The sequence below is a fragment of the Engraulis encrasicolus genome, chromosome 12 (assembly GCF_034702125.1).
Source record: "Engraulis encrasicolus isolate BLACKSEA-1 chromosome 12, IST_EnEncr_1.0, whole genome shotgun sequence".
Taxonomy (NCBI): Eukaryota; Metazoa; Chordata; class Actinopteri; order Clupeiformes; family Engraulidae; genus Engraulis; species Engraulis encrasicolus.
The window spans coordinates 24,464,776-24,484,775 of record NC_085868.1 but is presented as its reverse complement, the minus strand read 5'-3'; the positions used below and the strand labels follow the sequence as shown (position 1 = coordinate 24,484,775).

At 43.7% G+C, this 20,000-nt stretch overlaps 1 protein-coding gene across 1 annotated transcript in view; it reads left to right on the top strand.

Moving 5' to 3' along the window:
- The window catches only part of col6a1 (collagen, type VI, alpha 1), a 59,207-nt gene that overhangs the window by 16,581 nt on the left and 22,626 nt on the right, over positions 1 to 20,000 (top strand). Inside the window, exons 15-25 of the mRNA XM_063211825.1 lie at positions 3,064 to 3,126; positions 3,696 to 3,758; positions 4,809 to 4,862; positions 5,131 to 5,166; positions 5,273 to 5,335; positions 6,276 to 6,338; positions 9,958 to 10,020; positions 10,401 to 10,463; positions 11,363 to 11,413; positions 11,510 to 11,545; positions 14,285 to 14,347. Of these exons, the coding sequence (XP_063067895.1) occupies positions 3,064 to 3,126; positions 3,696 to 3,758; positions 4,809 to 4,862; positions 5,131 to 5,166; positions 5,273 to 5,335; positions 6,276 to 6,338; positions 9,958 to 10,020; positions 10,401 to 10,463; positions 11,363 to 11,413; positions 11,510 to 11,545; positions 14,285 to 14,347 (618 nt within the window). The remainder of the gene's footprint in view (positions 1 to 3,063; positions 3,127 to 3,695; positions 3,759 to 4,808; positions 4,863 to 5,130; positions 5,167 to 5,272; positions 5,336 to 6,275; positions 6,339 to 9,957; positions 10,021 to 10,400; positions 10,464 to 11,362; positions 11,414 to 11,509; positions 11,546 to 14,284; positions 14,348 to 20,000) is intronic.

Sequence of the window (20,000 nt, the reverse complement as noted above, 5' to 3'; positions counted from 1 at the left end):
TATAGATGCATATACATGGGTTCACAGTGTTTGTAAACACCATGTTATGAGGAGGGGCAAGACACTGGCAGTCAACTACGTGAGCTATTTTTTGACCGACAGCGGTTTCCAACAATCCAAGGCTGAGTTGTGCGCAGTTAGTTTCGCACAATCAGGAGAAAACTAAAAGGTAGAACCCATGTATACAGTGCTTTCCCACAAGAAATTTGGTGCAGGACTGGTAATTAGTTGAGAAGCAATGTTTCACAAATGTATTACTGTAAAGGGTTCTGGGTTTGAAGATAACCCCATAAATGATTACTTCTTACTAAGAGTTAGGTAGATTCAAAATGCCTTCTGTGTTTAGACAGTGTGCAATGAAAGAAATGGCTTCCATTTTGATCCAACATCATGGTTCTCAACCTTTTTTTTTAACAAACACCTCCCTGGACCTCATCGCCAACGCCCCCCTTAGTATTGAAAAATGAATTAGACTAATGCCCCCCAATGGTAACTAAGCCCCACCCCCTCTCAGCTGTATCCTTCTCAACGCCCCACTAGGGCTCCCCAACGCCCCCTGGGGGGCTGTAGCACCCCTGTTGAGAAACACTAATCTAACAGATCACTAGGCTGTGGTGAATGACCACTGATCAGTGGGTGTGCTCTGACTGGCATGTCAATGAGCCTGACTTTGTAAGTGTACTATAGTGTTAATTTGGCTCGCTGTAATGCCAACGAGTTTGGCACTTTGACATAGTAGCTGTCAGAGCACACATTTGGTAGCCAGGCCATGCCCTCCTAGTGACACAACACCTTCAGCTTTGCTGCTAGTCAGGTCAAGAGCAATGGAAATTCTTTATGAGTTCCCGAAAAATCGGCAACTCCTCCCACTTCGTTGGGAAGCAACAACCATTTGCAAACCAGAGGAGGTTGGTCAACCATGCCATTTGGGAAATGTTAATTGCTATGTTCTTAGTCAGACCAAGTCTCGAAGAGATTTGAAAGTCGATTATAATCAGGCAACACTTTTGGCACCCTGGAGACTTTTGAGGCCCTGGAAACAGCTGTTTCAGACCTCATCTGTCGTCCACTCTCTCTATGGGTCTTTCGGCCCAAACACCCCGATTCCACATCTTCCCTCTCGTTTCCTGTTTGAAAGCTGATGGCCACCACTTGTCTATTGCCTTCATTTGTCTCCATCTCTCTTCCAGAGAGTGTCTCTGTTAACATTGACATCCTGTCATCATCACACCACTTTGGATGGGGTCCCCCATACCGTTCATGATGGGTCATTTGGAAGTCTCTATGGCCATTGTGAACTCTCACCAGGGGTTTAACTGTTAAGATGTGGGAACTGATTCTGTTCATGGTAGGGCTGGGCAATATGACGATATATATCGTTATCGTGATATAAAAGTGTTTATCGTGACATTTCACCTATATCGTTTATGTAAGGGTTAACGTTCGGCGAGAAGGTCGCTACCGTGGAATAGCAGCACGACAGAGAGAATCTTTAGACCCCGACGCGGAGCGGAGGGGTCTTGTTCTCTCTGAAGTGCTGCTATTCCACAAAGCGACCGACTCGCCGAAAGTTAACCCGCTTATTATATGGATATACTTAAATGATTCACACATGCGGGGACATTTCTTTAGACCTATTTAATGTTAAGATTGTTGCTGCGCAAAACAAAACAGTGCCGTTGTGGAACACCGCTAGGCAACAGCTAGGTAGGCTAGCCAGGACAACAGGTGTTGTCTATCACAGCAGCTGATTAGAGTGACAAAAGACCGGACCCCCTGCGGAGTGATATGAAACATTCGCTTTAGCCACTGACTTGTATACAAGCCAGTGGTTTTAGCAGTGAACGTCTTGTTGCCATTGACAGCGGTAGCCAGGACAACGGGTGCTGTCTATCACAGCAGTTGATTAGAGTCTTGTTGAAAAGTCGCTTTAGCAGTGAAAAGTCTTGTTGCCATTGACAGCGGTCTGTTATAGACCAACCCGTCCGTTATCGAAAAATAACAGACGTCCGAACGTTGGGGAGCCCCGTTGAAATGAATGGAGCATTCGACAGATGACGTCACAACCATATAATAAATCGTGATATTCAATTGTATACAACTGATAAAATTACTATCATTTAATTACATTTCATGTTGTCACAATACACACTATAAGTTCATGTAACTGTAAAAATAACAATAAAAAGATCCATTTTAAAGAAAGGTTGTTTTGCGACATGAAAAAATAAAGAGAATAACTGAAAACGTATGTAATTGTGCTATATCCTGATATATATCGTTATCCTGATCGTAAAGTAGTCCATATCGTGATCTAGGGTTTTTTTTCCATATCGCCCAGCCCTAATTCATGGTCCCATAAATAGATCTGGTTCTGGTTCCCTGATCTGGTTTTATCACCAGTCAACCCAACCATGTTTTGTTCTTCCTGAACACCATTTAAAAAAAAAGATCACAAGTGGATACACATCTTACTGGGTAATTTGGCCGAAGCGATTTGCTCTCACATCACATGCAATGTATGATTCTGTTTATTTGAGTAAAAAATGGAGCAACGCGTTTCTGATTAGCTGAGAAACAGGCACTTCACAAAGACGAATTTGATTGGTTGGCACCCTGGAAGCTCTCTTCCCTGAGGCCTTCTCTGATTGGCCAAAGCACTCCCTCTGCTCCTCCCCCCCCCCCCTCTCAGACGACAGACGCGTCTCTCTCCAGCTGTTTCTGCTCAGCACTATGCTCGTCCTGCATCTGGACAGCAGAGACAAGGATGTTTGCCCCAAGAACTGCCAAACATTTACCAAATACGACATGCAAGAAACTTACAAAGAGTTCACACTCTTTTTTTTACCAAAGCCTCTTCTGTCTGCTACCCATTTATAAACTTTTTGGCTCGATGTTAAAATAATGTCCCTACTGATTTGCAGACACAATACAGTACTGTGCGTTCCCCTGTGGGACTGTGGTGCATCCATGTTGTTTGGGGAGTGAAGGAGTGAGTGAGTGTGTTGTGCTGTGTTTGTCATGTTTGAAAGCTAAATGTTTTCATCTTCTGCCTTTAAACAGGGTTTGCAAGGAGAGCATGGGCCGAAAGGAGACGCTGGACCATACGGAGCGAAAGGAGAGAAAGTAAGCTTGTTTATCTGAGCCATGTTTTCAGTCACCAACCGATTTTACGTACAGTTGGTGACACAACAGAATAACTCATCATGCACTCATCATCATTTGACTAAACATTTAGATGTTGCATCTTTCGCTGACCTCCACACCAGCTGATAAAATAGCCTACAGCTGTGTCTACAATGTCTCATCGATGAGGGGTATAAAAGAGGGGGTACATTTTTTGGGGTGTTTTGGAGGGTGGGAGGATACGAAGACTGTTACTGATATATTCCTTTGCCCTTTAAGGTGCTGGTTACACATACCGTTATACAGATAGCTTTACATGCAGATATTGTTTTCATCTGTTTACGTATAAACATGACATGTGGATAAAAATAAAAACTCCATTGTGACGGATGTGTTTTAGCTCCCTAAACCTTAATCCACCGTTTTGAAAGGAGGTTTCAATGTTTACTTTTCTGTTTATGATTGGTACTTTTTTTTTGGTCGTGAATATCAGTGTGTAATCCATCTAAATATCCTTTAAAAAGGAAAATTAAAAGACATTTTGACCTAAAATGTTTTCTTGCTTTTAGGGAGAAGCCGGCAAAGAGGGCGGACCAGGAAGGCCTGGGAACTACGGCTCCAACGGGCCAAAGGTAAATGAGACGACACGTCCCTAATGAATGGCTTAGACTAAAGTACAGTCATCCGCCAATTAGTAACCCGAATATCACATGTGTGCATAATCAAGTCTAAAGTGGTTTACAATCCATCAAGCCATGGTTTATACATGGTGTAAGAAGTTTAAAGAGTGCTCCCAGATGGTAGCACTTTCTGTGTCTGATCTGACCGTGTGTGAGTCACAAAGGCATGTTGGTGTCTGTAGTAGACAAAGAGGACAGTAGAGCGCTTTGATATGACATGCAGTCTAAAGTCATGTCCTGGTGTTTTTCAAAATAGTCCATAGTACAGCTCTTTTGCCAGAGATTCTAAGTGTATACTGTATATCCAGTCTCTCTGATTTTGCGTTGCTGTGCTATGAATGACACATCATCAAGAATATTGTCGAAAAGCCCGACCTGTAATGCATCAAGCTGTAGTCTAGCTATGATGAACACTGCAATCTCTGTTTTTGCAATATTATTATTGATCCTTTGTCATTTTATCAAAAGACGGTAGACGTGTTATGAAGGTAATTGTCTGGAATAATTTGAACAAAACATGCACAGCAGTTACCATCTTTTGGCTTTGTAGGAAAGTGGGTGTTATGTATGTATGTATGTATGTATGTATGTGTGTGTGTGTGTGTGTGTGTGTGTGTGTGTGTGTGTGTGTGTGTGTGTGTGTGTGTGTGTGTGTGTGTGTGTGTGTGTGTGTGTGTGTGTGTGTGTTTGTGTGTGTGTGTGTGTGTGTGTGTGTGTGTGTGTTTGTGTGTTTGTGCGTGTGCGTGTGCGTGTGCGTGTGCGTGTGCGAGCGTGCGTGCGTGCGCGCATGCGTGTGTGTGCACGTGCGTGCATGCATGCGTGCGTGCGTCCATGTGTGTGCGTGCGTGAGAGCTTGCGCATGTGGGTGTCTGCGTCCATGGGTTTGCAAAGGCCAAAGGAGGGAGGATTCACAGTAAGTATTCCACAACTGTCCTCCTGTGCTGCTGCATGTCCACGATAATTTGTATGTCTCACGTGTTTATATTTCCCCTTTGCCCGCAGGGAGATAAAGGACCAGGAGGATCAGATGGGGAGAAAGGAGAGAGAGGTGACGATGTGAGTATTTCGCTCAGTCTGTTTACTTTTCAGGCCCCATGTGATGGAGTGTCTGTGTATGTTGTGTGTAACACGTTCACAGGGGCCAAGGCTAGGCCAAACTAGAGAGAGAGAGAGAGAGAGAGAGAGAGAGAGAGAGAGAGAGAGAGAGAGAGAGAGACGAGTTGTATTTGCATTTTTTATGATCAGCATATTTGTCCTCTGTTGTAAGAATTGGTTATGATTAAAATTCCATAATAATCATCTTGTTTTTGTGTCCTTTCCAAAGGGTCCTCCTGGAACTGATGGAGACAAAGGCGGACCGGTAAGTAAACGTTTTGTTCTTACCATTTAAACACAGCTACACAGTAACTTCATTCTTTGCACAAAATGTATAGAATCATGGCAATCATGATACTGTCTTTTAACAGGGAGACGTAGGAGAGAAGGGTGAACAAGGATCCAGAGGAAACAGAGGAACAAGGGGAGAGCCCGTAAGTACACCGCATTCTTTCTGTTGTACTATCCAGAATGACATAGCCTGTATACACCTCAGCCAGGCTGTGCCCTCCTAGTCACGCAACACTTTCAGCATTGCAACTAGTCAGGTCAAGAGCAATGCAAGTACTTTCTGAGTTCCCGAAAATACGGGAACTCCTCCCACTTAGTTGGTAAGAAAACAACCATAAGGAAACCAAGGGAGGGCGTTTGGGAAATGCTGTTTGGGACATGTTAATCGTTATGCTCTTGGTCAGACCAAGCCTCGAAGAGATTTGAACGTCGATGATAATCAGGCTATATACACCTGGCCCTCCGGAGAGGGTTGGACTAGGTATTGCAGTGAGCATATATATCCATAAATAATGCCATGTCGCTTCAAGACATGGAAGAGATTCTGCATGTGTGTGAACATCTGTGGCACTGCAGAATAGAGATTGCCAAGGTGACGTCATTGCCCTCACCTTAGGTCTGTTTTTTTTCTTGTTTACACGACTTGGATTGGCGGACCCAGACTACTATCTGACAAGCACTAGAATTGGATTTGCCCACGATCGGGGAAAAAGGCGTTGCCGACCCATGTGGTCACATGAGCAACCTCTATGAAAAAGAGGATGGCACTCATCAGTATAAAACACAAACAGCTGTCTGTCTGCACACTTTGGCTCCCTCCACAAATCTCTTCTTCTCTTTGTTTCCATAAGCATTTAGGCTATGTTCTGGCCTGTTGTGAGCAAACCTCATCAAACTTCAAAGTCGTCATGTTTCAAAACCTCCTTGGTCACATGTTTTGCCACAATAAAGTAAAAAAAAAAACCTTTCATCCAAATAGGGATAGATCCAAGGAGGAGGATGTGCAAAAAATAATATTTTGTTGATGTTTTTTATTTTATTTTTGTTTATTATGTTTAATGATTTCGCTTTTGGTCCTTACAGGGCGATCCAGGACCCCGTGGGCAGCCAGGACGGGAGGGATCTGCTGGAGCCAACGGAGATCCAGTAAGAACCTGAACCATTAAACCTCTTGATTTGAAAAAAAAAAAGATATTTTATGGGCTTGGCCGTAGCTTAAATGGCTAAGGCACCATGCTGTTACGCCAGGGACCCGGGATTGATTCTGGCTTGAGGTCGTTTCCTGATCCTCTGACATGTCTTTCTCCCACTCGCCACCATCTCACACTGTCCTATACCAGATAAAGACATACAAGCCCCTAAAAACAACTTTAAAGAAAGATATTTTGGGGCTTTTGTGCCTTTGTTACATATAGAGGTAGTGACAGTAAACAAGAGAAAGTAAGTAAGTGAGAGGAAGATGGGGTGGGAGAAATTACCTAGACTGGACTCCAAAATCCTGGGAAGATGACAGAATTAGGCAGGTCATCAGGTGGGAAAATTAGGCCTTTCGTCCTACCGAACCAGAATTCAATATGGCCGCCATTTTCCAAAATGACTTGTTTTCATGCATTATTACACTGTACTATAAAGTGATATTCATGAAAGATTAACTATTTTCAGTACTATTCTGTTCTTTTCCCTTATGGAAAATGGCGGCCATATTGAATGCTGGGCAAAAGTTGAGGTGGCCCCATGTTTTAATTTCTTCTAATAGGCCTTCTGGTCAATAATCCGCAGAGAAAAGTTCGGTAGATCGAAAGGCCTAATTTTCCCACCTGATGACCTAAATGACCCGTGAGATTTTCTGTGGCGTCACAGGAAGTAGGCTAAAGAACTGCTGCCATCTGAAAAAGATCATTCCGTTTTGAGCTTCAAGTATATGTCATTGACAAAGAATGAAGAAGGCAGGTCATGTCGGGGTTGGCCTCATCTTAAGGCATTTCCGAGTCCTCCCACAACCTTTGACCTGCAAGAGGCAAGGCCAGATAACCTTCGCCAAGGTCACAGGTAGGGGGGAAGAACAAAGAGGAAACCTAGGCTACCTCTTCAATTAGACATTTGAGCCATATCCATTGGATTTGAGGGTAGGACTGAAAAAGGGATTGGATTTATGAGTTCTCCCTGCATTCTAGAATGACCCCATATGGAGCCTATTACTGCTAGTAGAGTAGAATTCCAGAAGGCGACTGAGACTGAGATCCCCGAGAGGTGAGTGGTGGCGTTGTCCTTCAGAAGTTAAGTAAGGATAAAATGTGATGACATCTACATAGTTTGCATACAATCCTGTATATACAGGAACTAAACAAAGGCCAGCTGTTTACCTTTGCTTCAGAGTATGTAGCTTACTTGACAAGTTGCCAAGAATTGTGCAACACAAACCAAAATTGGGAACCCACATTTTGGATAAGGAACACCTTAAAGATGTTGACACGATGGCACTATGGGCCTAAAGTGTGAAAACCAAAGAAAGAAGTCTGAGGTAAAATTCCAATTTTAGTTGAGCTCTGACAAACAGTGGTTCTTTGAAAGACTCAGGTCCAAGAATGGGCCCAGATACAGTATAAACAAAGAGGCCATGACACAGACCAGCCAGTGAGCTCACCCTGCTGTGCAGTGACTTATCGTAACAACATCCTACCTTCACCACCCGCCACTACTCTAGAAGCACCATTGCCGCTCTTCTGCCAAGATATGCTGCTTCTAGAAATACAGTAGCGTCCTCCCACCAATGCAGTACATTACATTACAATACACTTAGCTGACGCTTTTATCCAAAATGACTTACAGTTATTTTACATGGTATTGGTTACAGTCCCTGGACTAATATGGGGTTAAGGTGTCGTGCTCAAGGACAATGCCATGGATGGAGGTGTAAGGAGAGGTAAGGGTGGGATTGGAACTTGACACCCTCTGACCTTAAGACAAGACATGGCTGCCCGTAACGATATGTACAGTAGGGTGTGAACATAGCTCCCTAACCCAAATCATAACCCCCAGGGGCACCACTGTGGTGTGGTGTAATGGCTTGGTAGGACAGTTAGCAGGGTAGGGTACAACCACTGTGTACTTCGGGCCAACAGGTCTCTGTAGCTTTCCTGGACAGCGGGGGGACTGCTGGATGGCCAGCACTTAGACCCATGATCTCAGGCCCCTGTCCCCATTTACCACCTAGCTTTGAAGGTGTGAAGGCGATTAGCTGTGTTAGGCTTGGTACGGGTGGAATTACACACACACTATTGACACGCCTGGACCTCATCACGAGCCTGCCAATGCCCCCTTTTGTATTAAAAATAAAATAGACTAATGCTCCCCATTTGCAACTGAATGCCCCTGCTCAGTTGACTTCTTCTCAACGCCCATGTTTGGAAGTTGGGGTGTGCACATCCACAAGTAGTAATCCAGGTGCCAGACAAAAAGTGGTGAACAGTGTGATGAAGTGGTCCACACACTGGGTATTAACTCCAAAACTACTTTATTTCATTTTTACATACGGCCGTTTGTAAGTTAATACCCAGTGTGCGGGCCGCTTCATCACACTTCTTCTCAACGCCCCCCAAGGGCTCCTTGCTGTTCTGTAGAGCCCCTGTTAAGAAACACTAACTAAAGAGGATGGCAAGTGAGTTGATGGCATTTCCTTGCATGGGCTTCCCCTTGGGCATCCGATGTACAGTGAGCTGACGCTGAGTACCTCTCTCTCACAGCACAGCTGTGCATGTACAGCACTGTTTAGCGTTACCCGATCTTTACAAGAAAGGTTTGGCTCCCCTCCAAATGTTTGGCTTCGTTCTTTCATTCATTCAGTTGCTATTTGTGAACGTTGCTGTCCGTCACACCACTCTATGGGGTGGAGCCTGACAAAAATTTAACAGTGAGCAGAGGGTTTCTTTTTTTCTGAAGGGTGTTCTTTTTTTCCCTTTTTCTTTTTTTTGGCTGCCATTTTTTCCAGTATGAGTGGGCGTACGGCTTGCCCTGCTTCCCCCGAAGAAATGGAAATGTGGAGGAGTCTGTTAATTCATCACAACGGCTAATGTTCTTTCCATCCTCCATTTTGCTTATGCAATTCTTCCATGTTTTAGATGTACCCAGCCACCGGTTAAAGTTAGGCATTACAAAAAAGAAAAATACACATCATATTTCCCTTCTTCTGAGTCACAGACCCTCACTGTGGCTCTATTCAGAGGTCCCTGACTCATTTTAGGGAAGAAATAATTAACCACAGTATCAGTTTTGTTTCCTTTAAGCGTTTTTGGTGAGCGGTGGGGATTTTAATTAAACCTGAATGGATAGCAGTGTTCTCCTTTCCTATTCGCAATTCTCTGATGTTATCCAAGCATTTTCTGGAATTTGAAGGCAATTAGATTATCTGTTGCTCTGCCCAAACACTGTACTGTGCTCTGGTGATATCTGTCCCCCAAAGCATTTAGCATAAGCATGAGCAAACTGTTACAAATGAATGATGAACGATGAATAAAAACATACCGATTTTTTTATTTAAACTTAGTTTAAACTTTATTTAAACTGTTGATCACAACTTCATGTGACTTGTTTTAAGAATTCAATTCAATTTCAATTTATAAGGGAATTAAAACACAAATGTTGCCATTCCATGCATTGTACCAGAGTTAGCCTGAAGTCCCTGGCAGTAAAAGTTGCCCAATAATGCCCATTGTTTTATATATCTGATGTTCAAGTTTAAAAAGAATTTTCTTTTTTTGTCATTTAGGGTGAGCCTGGTCGGGCAGGGCTTCCAGGTTACCGTGGAGATGAAGGACAAGCTGGACCAGAGGTAAGGAAGGATACATTCTGTCCTCCCTCTCTCTCTCTCTCTCTCTCTCTCTCTCTCTCTCTCTCTCTCTCTCTCTCTCTCTCTCTCTCTCTCTCTCTCTCTCTCTCTCTCTCTCTCTCTCTCTCTCTCCCAAGAAGTGAGGATACAAAGTAAACTTCAGTATAATTCAACACTTAGAATGTTAAATTCAACTCTCAACACTGTGTAGGCTACAAACACAGGCCTGCACATTGCCGCCTCCCATCTGTTCATGATTGACGACATGTTGAGATAAGTAGTGACATGCAGGCTACCTCCCTCTAACCGCTTCAGTCATGTTACTACAACAACAACCACATATATGTAACTACATTTCCCATCTCTCCCCTCTCTCCCATCAGGGCCCGAGAGGACCCAGAGGCATCAAAGGAGCTCCAGGAGACAGAGGACTTATGGGCGAGAGGGTAGGTTGATCCTCCAAGAAGAAAAATGTATATGTGTGTTGGACATCTCCACAGTGAGGTTATCGTTCATCCATCAAGTCTATGTCTAGTAAGTCCAAGAAGTCTAAGCACACAAGTTGACTTCTTCACCCACCCCATCATCCCCAAAGCAGTCCCACATCTCCAGGCCGTACACGTACTGTAACAACCATTTTAATCACCACATTTCAGTCATTTGACCTTCTTAATGGAAGAAGGTCGGCTGACCAAAACAAAGCTTGTGGAATGGACAATGAGGAGATTTATCTGATGTTTCTAAACAATCAAATGATCCAGTAATGATCCAGTAAGAGCCTTCTTTTCTCAAAAGAGCTTCAGGAGACAGAGGCCTTTTTGGGGAGAGGACGCTGTACTGTACAGTATATTCATCCACTACTACAGTGGTTCTCAATCTTTTTTGAACAAACGCCCCCTCGACTTCATCTAAAGCCTCCCAACGCCCCCTTGACCTCATCATAAGGCTCTCAACACCCCCCTTAGTATTAAAAGATGAAATGGACTAATGCCCCAAATGACAACTAGGCACTGCCCCCTCTCAACTGTATCCTTCTCAACGCCCCCCTGTGGCTCCCCATCGCCCCCCTGGGGGGCTGTACCGCCCCCGTTGAGAAACACTACTCTACTAAGATCCTCATTTCCTCTGTTGTCAAAATTGTAGCTAGCAGCTGCACGTCCCACGCCTGGCCTGAGAGGTTTGTGGAAAGGCTACAGTGAAGGAATGTCTGCGTGGTCCAGCAGTCAGTGTGAATCTTTTACATCAACACACGCGTCTGTAAAGGCCAAACGGAAAGGAAGATGAATTACTGTAAGTCGCATAACAAACGAAGTTGATAAAAAAAAATTTCCTCTCAATTTTTCAGGGAGAAGATGGTGCTCCTGGTAACGGAACTGTCGGGTGTCATGGATACCAGGTTCGTTATCACAAGAGATGTTGATCAGAGTTTAAGAAGCAGAGTTTAAGGAGCATTCAGTAAACATCTCTTTCTTGCTTTTTGTTTTTCTTTCAGGGCGATCGTGGCCAGGAAGGATTGCCTGGAATCCCAGTATGTATAATCATTTTTGATCTAGTACTGCTATTACCATGAAACAAGCTACATGTACCTGCACATATTTTCCCTCTATTTAGACTAACCCCAAGAGGTAAAGGGAAAAAAATGTAAGCAATAAGCCTGAATGTAGATTCAAATGTATAGGCTACTTAGAAAAATGTGGTGCTGGGGTCACTTACTATTGCAATGACTCATACTCTTACGTAATTGACTTTATTATTCAGTGAGCACATGCGTACAGCATCTATGTGTTTAGAACTTACTCGCTTACAGTACGCCCGTCCGTACAAGGCCTATATAAGTCTAATTTAAGCACACAAGTCGACTCCTTCACACATCCCGTCATCCCAGAGCATCCGTAAATCTCCAGGTTTCCTACATAACTGCCATAGTGTTAATAAGGGGGAGGGAAGAGGGGCTCAATTTATGTTTGTGTTACTAACATGAAGCCCTGGGGTCATACAGGCTCGTGTTTAGGTTTCTAATAAAGTTATGGGACGTGTGATTCATGTGTGGGACGAGACGAGAGACATACTTTTTAATGAAAAGATAAGGGCCGTGCTTCTCTGGTAGCAGATGTGTAAGATATGTAGCCTACGTTAGTTCTGCCAGGAAGACTCAAGTCACGCGTACATTTTGCAGAGCCAATCAGCCGCTGCCATTTCCTTTATAGTGACGCGTCTAACTCTCCTTTCTTGCTGGCCTAGGCGTGGTTCCTCTCTCTGACTCTTAATGCCTGAACTCGTGGGGATTTATGGGGGCCGTGCCGGCTGAATTCCAACCATGTAGACCCGGAGATAGTAGCGATGCACAGCACACAGTGTTTCCTGCAGAATATTTGTTAGTCAAGGTGGTTGGGGATAAGCCAGTGTCAGAGACATTCGACTATCGTCGATGGAATGCTGTTTTGCAGTTTGCAAATGAAATAGGCTGTGAAAACAAAAATACAAAGCTTACACATTTTTTTCGTGAAGAACCTTTAGAAATGAGATTCAATTACATTCACAATATCTTTTCTGGGTATTAGGTCAAGGTGGTAGGTGTCAAGGTGGCTGACTTAACTGTAAGGTGCTGGGGTAACCTAGCCAGGCCGTGCCCTCCTATTGACGCAACACTTTCAACGTTGCTACCAGTCAGGACCTCGTTTCCCGATAACGATTGTTCTTAGCCTTACGTGTGTCGTTAACCAGTGATCCTACGAATGTTCTTAGATTTCCTACGACTGTTTCCCAAAGACACTCGTACATGAACGCGCGTGCACAGCCTCTAAGATCATTCGTAGCGTCGCTCTTAAGGATCGCTGTCCACATATGTGGTGCTGAAGTGTCCTCGGAGTGAACTGCGCCGTCATGCTGCTAAACCATTTACAAAATGTAAGGCGTGTGTCAGTATCAAAAGTTGTTTTCTATAAGGGTGGGACTACATTTGTAGCAGTTTGCAACTATCGACAGGAGTTATTGTTGGCAAATGAAATAAATGCAAATGCACACACACAATGAAATCATGCAAAACCATGAGCTACGCCGTTAAACCAGACAAAGCGCGTGCAGTTGGCTACCGTGCTTAATATTTCAGAAGACAAGTAGGCCTAGGAGTTCCAAATTGGGATGCGCATTTGGGGAGCGGCGCGCAAAGTACCGTGTAGGCCTACTCAAGGCTTTAACAACTGTGAGGAACATTTTGTACGGCAGTCTGCTGTTATTAAAACAAAAAATCTACACGAATCCCCATCGCTGCCTTTTTTATGTCATAGTTTAGCCTTAGCCTACAACTGTCCTGTATTTTCTGCGTCGCCTTCCCTTTCTTAGGGTAGGCTACTTGAAAATGAAAGAGGGCGCAACGACTCGTTGACCGTTTTTCTTTTTTTTAATGTTTCGATAGTGGCCTTCCGACATCACCACTCTTGTCTCTGGTCGCCGAAGCTCCCTATTTATTTTGCGTGTGGATGCCGTGTTCTTGTTCACGAAGCACCCACACAAATTATGATTGATCACAGTTTAATAATGCCCTGATTTATCAAACACAGCTGAACTATTTTACTGCCAGTAAAATATTTCCCAAACACATTTATTTTATACACTTACACAATTAATGTTACCTTCTTATTTTTGTTACAGTGTTAACTGTGGTGCCATGATATTTACACTCCCGTCTTAAAACATCAACTTGAAGCGCAAGTTTCCTCTTTTCCTGTGGGTGTCTCCACTGTGCCATGCCACTCGCGTCTTAAAACAGCAATCTTATGCGCAAGTTTCTTCTTTTCCCTTCATATCCTGTGGGTGTCTCCACTGTGCCATGCCGTTACGATCAATCTTAGCGCGTTAAGACTACCCCAGACCACTCGTGGATTTGTCTTAGAGTTACGTGTCAACCTGCGATGGTTGGCTTTGGGAAATGCTCCGTGAGCTCTACGATGGTGTTACGTGTGAACTTAAGTAGCACGTAGCGTTAAGTAGTACTTAAGGCCCTTTCGGAAACGAGGCCCAGGTCAAGAGTAATGCAAGTGCTTTCTGGGTTCCTGAAAAATCGGGAACTCCTCCCACTCTGTCTGGAAGCAAACAACCATTAGCAAGCCAAGGGTGGCTTGTCAACCATGCGGTTTGGTAAATGTTAATTGTTATGCTCTTGATCAGACCAAGTCTCAAAAGTCTGATAATCAGGCTAGTGGTAACCCTGGTACAGTTTGCATGTGGTGTGGAACAGCTACCTAGTGTCTTATTCCTCTCTCCCCAGGGAGCCGCAGGCACGCCCGGGCCCAAAGGAGACGATGGAGAGCCAGGAGACCCCGGACTGGATGTGAGTCTATTTTGCAATGAATCAGACATTTGTGAAACTCCACTATATGACTCATCTGCAACCTCTATCCCTCCCTCTCTCTCTCTCTCTCTCAGTCTGACCCTCCTCCCTTTCTCCTCTCTTCCCTTCTCCCCCCCTCTTTCGCTGTCTCTGTCTCTGCCTCTGTCTCTATCTCTCTCTCTCTCTTTCTCCCTTCACTCATGATCTCTTAATTCACTTCTCTCTCTCTCACCACTTGCTCTCTGCATTTTGGACTCTCTTTTTATCTCCCAAATGTCAGGCCCTCGCTGCGCCGTCTCCCTGTTCCCTATCTCCTTCTCTCCTCTAAAATGAAGTGTTATCAGACCCTGCTGTTATCAGACTCTATTTTGCCTCCCCAAAATCATTCCTATACAGTGAAAAAAATCAAAGTTAATTCAACACTTAGAGAGTACTCTGGGACCAAATACAAGACAAAGAGGTTACTTCTGTAGTTAACACTGCATTCTGCATTTTTACGGGGTACAGTACCGATTTGAGACACAGCCTGGTGTTGGAAAATAAGGTCAGACACGACTCTCCAGCAACAGCAGTCCTCCTCTGGTGTGAAGATGGTGGCTAAAGCTGTGAACATTAGCAGCTGTGTGTATTCCGTTGCCATGACAGCAAGGAAGCTGGGGTCAGAGCGTATGCATGGCATTCTTTTATGGCTCTTATTTCGGGAGTGCATTCTGCGTAGATTTATGGATTTATGGAGAGAAAGTGCTCTCGCTAAAAGAGCATGTAAGAATAAAATAGTCAAACTGTAGCTCAATGACTCGATCTCACTTCTCTACACTGGACTATACAGTTTGTTTTCATTGTCTTACGTAAATCGTTTTTTCATGAACAACACATGAAGTAGAATACAGTTTTTTTGTGAAAACAAACTTCCCTAAATGAACAGTTAAGGAATCTATATATCTACCATCATTGCATTTAGTAGTACGCCTTCACAGATTGAGCACAGATTGCTTTGAGTTGGCTTTGAAAATCCAAAGGTTTGAAAATCCATCGTTGCCAAGAATTTCAATATGGAGAGACAATGTGTTCATCTGTTCCCGTAATATATCCCACACGCTTCATATTCGGCATGCTTCTCCTCAAGACTGAAAACAACAGCAGTAGAGCTCTGTGCAGTGCGTGCTTGGCTTTTCTTTTTATTTCTTTGGATGTTACTGGTGGATAGATCCCAATATGACCACATGCACAGGATAGAAAACATCTCTCTCACACACACACACAGGTCCTACTAGATGATTTGCGCATGGAAGCTCTGTGTCGTGTGACGCGCTGACTATGTGGTTGGAATGGATGCACAACACTGCAAGGAATTTTTTTTGCGAGGGGACATCTATGCGGTGGTTTTGTGCAAACGTGCCATTTCAATTTTTTGTTGACTTTTAGAAAATGGGAGTTGCCCCCTTTTTCAAGTTAGATTAGCAAACATGTAAACAGACGGAGACGGTGTTTGTCCGTCTGCTTCGTTTGTTTATGCAGCGATGACCAAAAAACTCAATTCTAGAGCCAAAGGAAGGAAATGGGAGATACGCTATCTTGCCAAAGCAGCAGTGGCTCACTCCAGGCATACTGAGCCTGAGCCTGCTTGACCCTGTCGTGGAAAGTTGTCGTTGTTCTCAGTTTAGTTAATTGGGAGGCAAGGGCATTGTTTGCTCTCTAGATGTTTAGAAAAATGAGAAGGTGCGTGGACCTGTGTGGTGAGCACAGAGAGCACTGATGATGGCAGCAACCTGAAATGTCTGCTCTACTCTGCTCTGTGCTCCTTGTGCTTGACCTATACTGTCTCATTTAGTGTGCGAACCTGCTCCTACTCTGAGACAGTCCAGTTTATTGACGTTGCCATTTAGTATTCATCATTTAACATTTTTTTGCCAGTTGCGTTTAGCTCAACGCAGCGCTGGCAAGAACAAATGGACCCTGAGAGGGTTACTGGAGTGCAGATGTTGAGGGGATGTGTGGTCCACTGTTCTGAGTCCTTTTCTGTTCTTTTCTAAGAGCAAATGAGGCTTGCTGCGTGTGATGATGGCTTTGCTCCAAACTGTTCTGCTGTCGTTGTGAACATTTAGGCAGCATGTACTGCACTGTATGTGCACAGGGAAATGATGTATGCGATTGGATGTGTGCAGAATGTTGTGCTTGTTCCCTAGGAAACATTCACTGTGAAATATGTGCAATGCATGATCATGCCTCAGTGCTTTGGTTGGACAATTTTCAAATGAAGGTATGTGAAGTTGGACCCGCACTGTAGGCCCAGACATGTCTTGCACCTCTGTATGAGGAAATGTAGTCAATCATTTTTGTACTGTATACCTATTGTAGTATATTGCAGGAAGTTTATGTAGCATGTTGAATGAGTTTACAAATCACGATTGCTGCGGGTCAAAATGTAACTGTTCAAAAGTGAACGAAGTGCATTGGTCGTGAAATTACTTTGCAGTAGATCCACAAGTGTTTGTCAGCCTGCAGTAATTCTTACCCACCACTGACCTTGATTTGTTTACTAGTTATGCCCTCACCAATATGGCGACCAGTTCATGCGTCCGGGCCGCCTATCATATGACTATGACGGCCAACCGTGTCAGCCCCTGGACACACCTAGACCAATGATGTCATATCGAAACTGTCAACCACTTATGATGTCACACTCAAAAAAGGTTCCAGAATCCATCCAAGGAAATGACCCAGACAAGAACTCAACCTGCTAACCCACAACATGCTTTCAAGAGGGATGTTGCGCCATTGCGCCGAGCCTTTGATCTCTTATGCATTACAGATGTTGAGATTGCCATGTGATTAGGTAACCTAGCATATGTTTGCCTTTGGTGAAGGGTCTTTGTTGGACAGTCACAGCTTTTCTATGATACACACAACCAGACCCAATGCACTATTATGTTGACATAATCATTTGAGAGATTTTTTTGGGACTGTAAGTAACCAACAGTTCTCTTTGGGGATTAGTCCCATTTGTTGTGCTCCAAGGAAAACAGCCCAAACCACTCAGTTATTACCCTATGGTTGATGTTGCCTGTTGCCCAATGTTGTGTGTTTGATGTTGCTTTTTTCATGGCTTTTCATCCGGCTGTTGTTCTGCTTCACAAGCAGTATTCGGTTTCCTGTTTTTCTTTCTTTCTTTCTTTCTTTCTTTCTTTCTTTCTTTCTTTCTTTCTTCCTTTCTTTCTTCCTTTCCTTCTTTCTTTCGCTGTTCCAGAGCTTAGGATCTTTTTTCATACAGTTTCCCCTATCCACATCTGTGTCACTCAAGGCAAAGTGATGAAGGCAGTGTTGGTTGGTTTCAACAATAGGAATGAAGTAACATGCGCATGTGAATGAGCAAAGAATTGCAGATTTTGACGTTTCAAAGTGTCAGAGTCAGATTAAGGATTACAAGCAGCAATTCAGAAAGAGAAGCTGATATAAAAATCATTTAAATGGAAAACATAATAGGCCTACCATATGTAGGCTATTCAAATAGCTCAGTTAAATCGTAGGGGAGTCATGTAAAGTACAACCTCTGGATCTTAACTTCCTGCTGTTCGCCTATAATCCCTGGCGTCTGTATTTTATCAGTGAAGTTGTGGCTTAATCTGAGAAGCCTCTCAAACTCTGTGTTCTCACATTCTAAACAAACAAACAGAGGGATTAATTAGGAAACCGTAATTTGTTCCTGTGCAAATCCGTAATTGGCGTGTGTAGGTAGGTTATAACATTGGGTTGTTTTTACAGCTGCACGTAAATCAGGCATTTAGATGGTGCTACTCCATAGTCTCTGAGCCATGTTGTTTTTTGAGGAATGTAGACATTAGTCATCAGCCATTAATGAGGCAGCTAGAAAAGGCTCAAGTCGTCAAAGGTTGGTGAAGATTATTTTCATAGCTGAATAGCCAGTACCGGTAGTTTGTTACAACTGCTATGGCATGGATTGGTGTGCCCCCGCCGTGTTGGTACTACACATGTTAACAGAAAGACTTTTGGAGTAATTATAGCCTAAATGACTGTCATCTCTACCCTTAAGATGTCAGTCACCTGGGCAGGAACTGGTTGAACACTTCCCCCTGAATGGAAAAGAAGTCAAATAAGCGACTCAAGCATTCACAAGGCGCAAGGTCAAAACAGTAGGCACTGAGTGAAAAAGCAGGATTTTGAGTTGGATTCAGCTGGAGGGCTTATGCACAGAAGGACCCAGATGGTAATTGTCATTCACTGTTTGAACAAGATGAGGAGGACATTAGAGGAGAAGAAGTGGCTTCTCAAGCAAGGACTGGAAGGACACTGCACTAGGTGGGCCTGGCATTGGCTTGATATTGAGAATAGGAACAGATCATCTGGGCAGAACTGTTGTGTTGACCGTAGAGCTTACACAGTAAAGAAAAAACCACACAGTGTTTATTCAACACTTGAATAGTTAATTTAACATCTTCTATAGTGTATTTGGTCAAGGAGTACTCTCTGCATGTTGAATTAACACTGCATTTATACTGTGTGTCCGTGGCAAAAACATCAGCAAAGCCCCTCATGGTGTGCTCTCTAAGTCATGCCGCCTCAGCTGACTGGTTACAGCATTAATAATACCTTCACTGCACTAACACATGCATGGATCAGATGTACAAAACTGGACACTTGGTTACTTAATCAATTGATTTGGGAAAGTTTGATTGGACAGTGGATGGTCAGAGGCATTTGCTTGGAATCTGTTTCTGTCTTTTTTTTACGGGGTTTTGTGTCTTTATTGCTGATAGGACAGTCAAGAGTATGACAGGAAGAAAGTGAGAGAGAGAGAGAGATTGAGCAGGATTGGGACATGACCCAGGGCGGACGGGAACCCGGGTCCCCATGGGGCTTGCAAGTCCATATGTTGGGGGGCTTATTATCGCACTGCATCCCAGTCTCAAAAGCAATTACTGTTACGATATTCCAGAGGTCATAGACTGGTGTGTTTAGTGCTTGAAGCATGCAGCTTGATGGTTATCATAAGCAATGTTATTCATTGCAGGGTTTTTTTTTACCAGTCTAGTAAATGTAGTCTGTGTAGAGACTGTTGTCTTATGGGTACAGTATATATAGTCTATAATGTAGTTTGTGTAGACCAGTGGTTCTCAAACTTTTTCCATCCTTCCCCCCTTCAGAGGGTCTGAATGCTTCCGAGCCCCCCTGGCAATACACAGTACTACGCACGCAAACAGATTTTGCGATCGCTGCACAGAATCAAAGGAAAGGTGACTGGTGTTATTAAACAAAGAGGGACTGCAGTTGAATGCAGATGTGTGTTCATTTCCTATGCTTTTCAAATTCATGCATAATGTTGGTGAGGGCTTATTGACTTATTGTCGAGACAGGAAATCATTTCCTTGGGGGACAAACCTCAAAATCAGATGTCACAGGCCCCCCCTGAGATGCCTCCGCGCCCCCCAGGGGGGCTTACGCCCCACTTTGAGAAACACTGGTGTAGACTGTTGTCCTATCGTGTACAGATTTGAATATGAATACATTTAAGGTGCTATGATGTGATATCTTGTATGGCGAAACGTGTGTATTGCATTATGGGTAATGTAGTTTAGCAGCAGCACCCAGCTCGATTTCTGATCAGACTGTCTTTAGATATATGGGTAGATGACGT